The sequence below is a fragment of the Salvia hispanica genome, chromosome 2, assembly GCF_023119035.1.
Source record: "Salvia hispanica cultivar TCC Black 2014 chromosome 2, UniMelb_Shisp_WGS_1.0, whole genome shotgun sequence".
Lineage (NCBI taxonomy): Eukaryota > Viridiplantae > Streptophyta > Magnoliopsida > Lamiales > Lamiaceae > Salvia > Salvia hispanica.
In genome coordinates, this window is record NC_062966.1 from 6,131,823 (window position 1) to 6,141,228 (window position 9,406).

General features: G+C 41.2%; 1 protein-coding gene across 1 annotated transcript; it reads right to left on the reverse strand.

Moving 5' to 3' along the window:
- Positions 1 to 402: 402 nt before the first annotated feature.
- Positions 403 to 3,231, reverse strand: LOC125207758 (putative ATP synthase protein YMF19). Its single transcript, XM_048107235.1, has one exon. It carries the CDS (start codon positions 1,009 to 1,011, stop codon positions 532 to 534), a length of 480 nt encoding a protein of 159 aa, XP_047963192.1. The 5' UTR covers positions 1,012 to 3,231; the 3' UTR covers positions 403 to 531.
- Between the last annotated feature and the right edge of the window lie 6,175 nt (positions 3,232 to 9,406).

The window sequence follows — 9,406 nt, forward strand, 5'->3', positions numbered from 1 at the left end:
CCTTCACCCCCACCCCCTAAAAAAAAGAAAGAAGGGCTCTTTGGGGTCACATTTTCTTTCTATCTGACAGGACAAACAAATAGGAAGGGATGGTTCTTTCATTGCATTGATAGAAGAAGAACTAGAAAAAGATCTCTTTATTACTTTGAGAAGAGAATCGTTGGTTTGACCGACGAACTACGTGGGAAAATGGACCTTCTTTGATTTTCAGCAAGATTTTTGGAAAGTAACAATTCCATTCAGTTCGCTTTCGGAAAACTTGCTGGTCGCGGATTAGTTCGTTCTGCGTCGCCAGCGAAATCAAAGGCGCTGGTTGATCTCTCCAATTGAGCTGTAGTCATTTATTCAACTTGACACGTGGGAAGGGCTTACTCTCCTAGTGGCTCGGCTTGGTCTCGCTCCCTCCCCACTAAAAAGAGCGATTGAGAATCTCGAGAACCTCTGTCTTCGCGGGGCGGTTTTTTTCTTGTAGTGCCCTCCATTCCACTATTCTGATCGAGTGCTCTTCCGAACGACCAAGTCATAATGAGATTAAAACCCGATGCTTCCTTGGCTGTGTAGAACATGCATTAGCATTATGTCATTCCTACAAGTGATCCCCCATCCAGGATTGGAAGAAGTGCTATATGAGGACTTCGAAATCAAATAGAATATATTTCTTTCCATTCCTCGTGAGCCACTTAGTTCTCCGAAACAAGAGATCAAAGTGATCTTCTTCCTTTTTCCCAATAAGTCGACGGCGTTACACCATTGGGATACTTCGAATAAACTGGAGTACATATAGGATACACCGGTGCTAAAACCTTTTCTCAAGATATCCTCCAAACTCTTGGGGTCGTTGCTCCGGATGTTGGTCTCCCGGTGTGAAACCAGTTGGTTCCGTAGTTTTAGAATTCTGCTGATCCCAAGTACCCCATCTCCATCATTGCATATGGCAATATAGAAAGTAAAGAGGAAAAGGCATGACCAGAAGAATTGTGTGAAATAAGTGAATTTATCTAATTGAGGCATTTTCACTTTTCTTTTTTCAATTGATTCCAGAAAGATCCTGTGAAAAACGAAATGAGAGCTGCGGTTGGTTGTTGACCAACAGAAAGCATGGGAAAAAGAATTATCGGATAAATCTACTTTCTATCCGTACACGGGGTCTGGTTAGGACTCAATGTACACTTTCCTTATATAGGATAATACAAAAACCCATTTCAATCCACCACCGGAATGGGTTTTGGAGCTTGTTTTTTGTGTTAAGCGGAGGAAAGCAGTAGAAAAAGAGCTAACCGAAGGCGATAACAAGCCTTTCTTCATATCATAAAGGAATAGAACCGGAAAGCTTTGATGCGGTCAGTCCATCCGCACTATAAAACTATAAAGACAGACGGATTCTCTCTCTTCTGCGTATCGCTTTATATAAACCCCAGTGAACCCAATGCAATACAGAGGGATCCTATAATGACTCCTTCTATTCTCTTTCCCAAAGTCGAATGCTTCTTTTATGCAATTAGCTTCCTGCCAAACCAACTAGTTCGATTTCTCGCAGCTGGAAGTCAAGCTAGCAGCGTAGTCGCCGACAGAGAAAGAGAAGACCAGATCTTGGACTTGCAAGCGGAATCACTTTTAGCAAGCTTTCGAGAAAGTTTAGATCCAATCCAGAGAGTTCGATCTCTGTAGTCAAGTCTAAGACAGTTGATTCGGTATCTAAGAAAACTCTTTTAGAAAGCGCTAGGCATGCTTCTCAAGTCATTCAATGCTTGGCTTACTTCATTCATAGGATGCAAGTTCCAAGTGAACTATCTTCGACTAGCTAATAAAGGAGAATCCGTTCTAACACCCGATATTACGTAAAAGAAGAGAGCAAACGAACTCGCCAAGCTGACTCTGATTCCCTACTGAGCCCTTGAACACTGAATCCTATACTATAGAAATGCCATTCGCCCGTTGACCATCTGTCACTGCGTGTGGATCGTTCAAGATACCCGAGATAAGATAAGTCGGGAAATCTCGTTCCTTCTTTCGTCCGAAGCTTCATCTACTTGAAGCTCCTCGAGAAGGCTCTCTACCATGTGTCGCGGGGGCTTGGTTCGGTTTGAGCGGAAGGAGGCTAAGAAGTCCTTAATCTGCTTCTTAAGTTCCTCCCCGTGGGCGCTTTTCTAAGGTTAGGGCTATAAGTAGGCCCTTTGCTATTGCTATAAGGGCTGCTCGCCTTTATACGGCTTGGCTTCGCTATCGCTCCTATGTAGTGGTCAACCTAAAAAGTGGTATTCCTGCCATACCAGAATGCCTATTATCTAGTGCTAGAAGCTTCGCCAGAAGCAAGCAAGATGAGGGTGCTCTGCTTCACAAGGCTCGTTCCGTACTTGACTTACGAGCTCGTGTAGTACTCGCCCCTATCTCTAATCTCTAAAGGGGCTTATGCACTCCACTCGCTGTTCTACTAAACGAGCGTTGGAGCGAGCGAGCAAAGCCTTCCATTTAGTGGCTTCTCCCTCACCCTACTCTTTTCTTTTCGCTTAAGCTCCCCCGGTTTAGGGGATTAATTGATTGGATACCCGAGAACCATAATCTTTCCTAGGAACAGCTTCTACGACGATAGATAGGGGTCAGGTTTGTTTGGCATCTATGCCCCCTGCCCTCCAAACAGTATGGGAGCCTTTCAGCTCGTACTGCTCACACACCTAGATCTTCACGGCACCTCCTCTACCATAGTGTAAGCTGGGAGCAGCTCCGAAAAGCGAGGCTTTCAACAACGTCAACAACACCACGAAAAAAGTCCACTATGGTTGCCCACTGATCTGATCATCCAATCCCTTCGTTTCGCGCCTTTGTTTTCTTTGGGCTTAGTTACGGCCATTCTCGTTTGAACAAGAGTGTGATCTCCCCTGGTATTCGTAGAGAGCTTAGACGACACCGGGCTTATTCCTCAAAGAATCTATAGCAAGCACCGTCTTCTTCTTCGCTTAGTGAGTTGCCTCTCTCCTCGGGTGACTGAACTCGCTTTTAAGCAATCAGAGTAGGGATCTCTCTTCGATGAGTCAGACTAGGCTATGATTCCCAGATAGGAAGAAAGAGCATTCGCCACTTCAAGCTAGTCACTAGAACTCCCTCCTTACTTAGATCTTCGTGACCCAGGGGAGAAGCTTGGCTTATTGAACTCCTAACTCATTTGCCCTGAGCCCCGTATTCCTTTGATTCTTCTCCCGTTCGTGCCAAGGAAAGCTTTCAGGCAGTCCAATAGCACCGGATTCTTCCTTCACCCCTGAAAGGGATTCGTGAACAACTGCAGCGGAGATTCCACAAAGACTAGCTTACGCTCTACCATATAAAATAAAGAAGGGAAATTCCACCCCGGAAACCATTTGATCAAGAGTGAACAGCTGAGAGTAATGGCATACTTCACTTTATCCCTTTATTAGGATTGAGACCTGGGGTGACTGAATTCGCTTTCGAGCTAACTGTAGCGGATGAAATGGCAGCAGAGTCGTGAACAGGAAAAGCTTCGTTCTTTGTTGTTGTAGCTGGGTAGCCTCCGATATGGCTAGGCTATTAAGTCAGAGATGGGCCTTGAGACGGGATCAACTACAATTGGCCTATCGCTTCTGTAGACTATTCCTGGTGAGTTGCCTACCCGAGCCCGAACTCGCTTAAGGGAAAAAGAGCAAGCAACTGAAGACATCACATCGCTTTCTTCCTCCAAGACTATGCTACCATTAACTTAACATGCTAGCACGCCTAGCAACTTTCTTTCGAAAAGACTAATCAGCCTTTCGCTCGTCCCCTAGGAAAGAGAATTCCCATTCCCCGGTAAAAAAAAGTACTACTTACTTTGCAGCATATGAAATAGCTAAAAATGGATAAAATCGGCCAAAACAGTGCCAATGCCCGACCGGGCGTTTTAGAATATGGAAAATCTCCCAGCCAGGCGAACTTTCTGCCTCAATTTATCAAATCTGACAAAACGCCCGGTCGTGCATTCTCTCTGGAGTCAGCGCGTGGCTTTCGTAAATTGGCCATAACTCTCTCCACCGGACTCCGATTGAGGCGTGCAAGATACTCACGCAAACCTCATTCAAAGACAAAGGAATTGGTTGTCTTTAATGAGCATTTGGACGTCATTTCAACAGGCCAATTACTCTTTGAATCCAGCTGCAACTGAAACATTTGATGCACGGCTCCCATGATCATATCATCCTCTCCTTCTTGGAAAGGATTTGTCCTCGAATCTGAGAGTTTTCCTTTCCTATGATCCTTGGGAGGCCATCGAGCTTTGTAGGATCCTTGAAGTCTCTTCTCTTTCATCGTTGGACCCCAATCTATCCACGGCTCACATCGTCGGAGTGACTCTTGATGTCCGGCACACATGGTCATATCATATAGTTTCTTCAACTCGAAAAAAATTATGTAAACATGATATTTACATATTATGATCATATATCCTTCAACAATTTTCAAAATTTAATCACCACTCATTCAAACATGAGAAGTCTTTCAGATTTCTAAACTCAATTTTCCATCAATTCCGGGGTCAAAAAAATACACTAGAATCGAAGGTCTACCTCGAATCTGCATTATTCCACCAATGCAAAATTCGATTCACCAAAAATATAGAATGAAATGAAGTAAGACAAGCTTGAGAGTTCTATGGCCGATGGAAAATTCTTTCTCACCAAAGAAATTGTGCCTTAATTACATCATCTAAAATCATTGTAATTATTTTTACACAATATTTCATACATTAATTGGCAGGTTATTAAAAATAAAGCTCAATCTCCATTAAAATTTTATAAACTTAGAATTCAAAATATTTATCTATTAATCATAACACAAAAATTTCTTTATCGAAATAATAACATTTATTAAGCATATTTTTGGATGTTACACATGCACACTAAAAAAAAAATTTGTCTACACATTGAGGACATAGCAACATACCTTGTGGAACCTTCAAACCGTGAGGTCTTGGGACTGCATCCCGAAGTACACGAGAGTCCCCGGCTGAACCTTCCCAACCAGGTAAAAAATATATGAATTGCATGTTTCGGTCACAAATCGCCAAGGTGTTGGTAGCAATCTGACCCTTTCGGGTGCGATATCTAGGCTTGTTGCTAGCACTGACCAACACATTAATGTGCGTGCCGTCAAGCGCCCCAAGGAAACCCTGCATAAATGGTTAATTTATGTGTTAGTTTCATTTGAATACATGCCTTGGCAATATTCAGTAGGATGAGCAAATGATACCTTCAACGACTTCCATCGGTGGTCATTGCAATCCAGTTGGATAGGTGTGGGTTTGCTTAGTAAGACATAATGTAGGGTTAGAAAAGCTGCTAGAACTTTGTGCACACAGTTCGATACTGTGGCACCTAACCTCCAAAAATCAAAACGAGCATGACAATTTTTTGTGGTGAGCAACAATATCCACAAATATTGCCACCTGTTCTTCAACCCCAAGGCATTTACCCAGCTGTAAACACCCATGTTCACGTAGAATCCGACATAATTTACCCAAGGTATTGTGGTCCATTCGCAAGTTTGATATGCAATCTGCGTCTGTTACATTGACAAGGCGGTCCAGACGTATCAACGGGTCAGGAATCTTATCGGGCACATTGTATTCCTAGCTTCCACTAGAATTCGCTGCCTACGACGCTCAGTGTGGGCACGCCGAAATCTGTATATGAGTCTAGTCGTTTCTATGCGATACAAGACCAATATGTCTTTAAAAAAAAATTCGTAGGTTCTGAACCTTCCCTGGCGACCGTCGCAGATGCCGTGCCGGGCCACCAGCTGCTCACTGGAAACATTCTACCCCAATTGTGGCGACCGCCAGACAGACCGCGGTGACCAACGCCGAATTGCAGATTCCAGCGCGATTTTTCAAGTTTTTCGAATTTTCGTCCAATCCAACCTCTACGTGATATTTTTCAAGGTATGTTTTCTTTTTAGTAGTCTACTCACGTCGCTACCAACTCTACAAACTTATTTTACACTTTGTTGTAGATAAGTTTGGGAAGATGAAGTAGTGGACCGTGAGTTTAGGGTTTTTGTTCTAGGTTTTTAGTTTAAGTTTTTGTTTTTAAAAATTCATAAGGTGAATTTTCTTGAATCCATGTCATGAACTTAACATGAAGAACTTAGAAACACGCATGCTTAGGGACACATTAGATCGAGTTGCCGATGATATTTATTTCCATCCATGTTTAAGTATGGCTTGACATTTTGATATGATGGTTTGGTAAAAAGAGTGCATAATTAGTGAATTGTTTGTTCCCCTTAATTCATGCTTATACCTTGTGAGCTTTGCGCCTAATATCTTTCTTGTGTGATTTATCTGCATGCAAATATATGTTTCTAGAACTTGCTCCTAGTCTGCCTAAGTTTACATAGTGTTTAAGTTGACAAGGGAAGATGTTAGGAAATCTTTTTCATAGCCTACTTTTTATCCAAATTTTTTTACCTTTTTCAAAAATATCTTTTACCCTTTGGAGCCAATTTTGAGCCTTTAAGCCTATTGTTTGGAAGCTAAATAAGTGGGAACTATTCCTTGGGTTAGTTTATTTTTTATATCTTTTGAGGAATTGGAGAGATAAGGAGGAAAGTATATAAAGTAGTGTGCTTAAATAGAAAAGTGCAAGTTGTGAAATACTGAAAAATTCAAAATGTGTGCTTGATCTAGAAAGGATGGTTATGAAAAAGAGAAAAGAAAAAGAAAGAAAAAGAAAGAAAGGTTGTGTGAAGAAGAAAAAAGAAGAAAATTCAAAGGATTGTAAAGTGAGTTGAAGGAGAAAAATAAGTGTTAGAAATTTCTTGAGTTTTAAAAAAATTGGAGTCACTTTAACTCTACTTGGAATAGTTTTATGATTAAGTCACTTTTTACCTATTCTTTGGAAGCCAAAATAAATGGGGACAATTCCTTGGGTTATTATCTTTTGTAAAGAAATTGGAGAGATAAGGAAGGAAGTTGTAAAATGTAGTGTGCTTAATATAGAAAAGTGCAAGTTGTGAAATAGTGAAAATCCAAAGTGTGTGCTTGAAAAGAAAAGAAAAGAAAAGAGAAAAAGGAAAAGAAAGCAAGGTTGTGAAGAAAAGAAAAGAAAAAAAATGAAAGGGTTGGAAAGTGAGTTGAAGGAGAAAAATTAGTGTTAGAAGTGTCTTGTTTTTTTATAAAAGTGGAGTCAATTTATCTCTACTTGGGATATTTTTATGTTTAAGTCACTTTTTAGCCAAATATTCTCCACCTACCAAAGAGCCTACATTACAACAAAAAATAAAGACCTTTCGGACTTTTTATGCTTAATCACATCTAGTAGAGGAGGGATTAGACTTTGAGCAAGCCTATGGTAAACTTTGCATGTTACATGATTTGAGTGCTATACACTTTGCCATATACACATTGAGAGTGAGAGAAAAAACACTTCCCATCTTTGGAAGTTTCCACATGTGAGTGCATGAATTCAAGGTGTTCCACGAGTTAGTAATGAAAGTGCACTAATAAGCCTTGCTTGATTTGATTGCGTTAAGTCATGCTTAATCTATTTGTTGGAAAACAATCGGAATTCAATCGGAGATAGTGATGATTGAGAGCAGAGAGAATTTGGGAGAAAAGTATTGAGAGAATTTCTCATTCCTTGAATCAGGGTAGAACTACAATCAATTTGGGGAAAACAATTCTAAGTCTATTTACCTCTTCCGCATCACTCAACTAAGACAGCAAAACAAACTAACAAATCCTATGGCTAGGATTTAATTGCTCCATGCCCCCTAAAAAATAACCACTTAATGTGCTTTGCTGGGTTTGAAAAAGTGCTTTGCTAAACTCAAAACACCATTATTATACAACTTGGGCCACCCTTTACCCCAAAAACGGAATCCCCCCACCATGTACTCTCTTTGACAGTTGTTGTTAAGGTAATGTACTCAGCTTCAGTCATGGATAGGGCCACCACATTTTGTGGGTTGACTTAGTCACCCCCCAAACATGGTAAAAAGTACCCAGGTAAATTTGGGTATCCACACTTCAAAGTCACTATCCAAAATCCCAACATCCCAGCCCCTTTTAGATATCCAGGGGTCCATCTCGGGTTTTCCCCTCCCTTTCACTCATGTTTCCCCTTTTACAACTAATTTACCGCCTCTTAGTCCCATCATGGCTAAACCCTCCCCAAAATTAGCATAAGGGGAACTGAATTCCAACTTCTTTCTTTTCCCTTTTGGGGCTTGCTCCGGAAATCAAATGTTTTAGCTATGGTGAGAATTCTGATCATGTGCTCTTCATGTTTCTTGAAAGGAATCTCACTTTCTACAAAAGTCACATCTCCGCTTACCAAGATTTTATGGTTCCCTGGCTCTATACACCAAAGTCTATATCCCTTCAAACCTTGTTGATACCCCAACATGACACACCTCAAAGCCCCTTGCATCCAACTTGGTCTGCTTTATATATGCAAAGGCCTTGCAACAGAATGTCTTGAGATGAGAATATTCTCCATAACTTCCATACCACCTCAGATCAGGAGTATCCCCATTAATACCAGAAGATGTACATTTGTTGATCAATTTCACTGCAGTAGCCACAGCCTTTGCCCAAAACCTTTTCTCCATGCCTGAGGTAAACAACATACACATGACCCTTTCCATAATAGTTCTATTAGTCCTCTCTGCAACCCCATTTTGTTGGGGGTTCAGTAGGACAAAACTTCCTAGAGTAGTCATCTATTATGCTCATACGGTACTTTCCTTCTCCAACAGACAACACAGGGAAAGGTCCCCATAAATCAATATGAATATAGTCAAGAGGGGCCTTGGAAGTATGTTTATCTCTCTGATGTGGGAGTTTCTTAGCCTTTCCCAAAATGCATTCCTCATTGCCATGTCTCTCTGTTGTTCCTTGCATGACTTCCCTTTTCAAGAGCTCTTTAATGCTCCCATCGGCGGGTGCCCCAATCTCATATGCCAAACTTCCATTGAATCTGAGTTAACTGCATTGGATTGATTTTTAGCTTTAATAGCTAATCCACATAGGTAAGATAAGCTGTCATTTCTCTTTCCTTTCAACATCAAAGCCCCATGTCTCAAGACTTCCATGCTTCCATCAACTGAGTGGAAAGAGCACCCTTTTCTCCCCAATAACTTAGTGACATTAAGTTCCCCTTCAGGGATAAATCTGACTTCACTAAGTATGGCAGTTGAATTATCATCCAATCTGAAGCAAATCTTCCTTATTCCTTGGATCCTGCACACTTGATTATTCCCAATACTACAGAACCATCAGCTTCTGATATCTCCTCAAAAAATCAAGTCTCGGGCACATATGGAAGCTGCACCTAGAGTCTAGAATCCAAGATTCCTCACACAATCTATCCATGATATTCAGAGCATGTGGAGATTCTTGCTCCTGCACACAATCAGAGCT

What these genes read in the sequence shown, in the direction of transcription:
- LOC125207758 (XM_048107235.1), bottom strand. Translation starts at nt 1,011, where the DNA reads ATGCCTCAATTAGATAAATTCACTTATTTCACACAATTCTTCTGGTCA.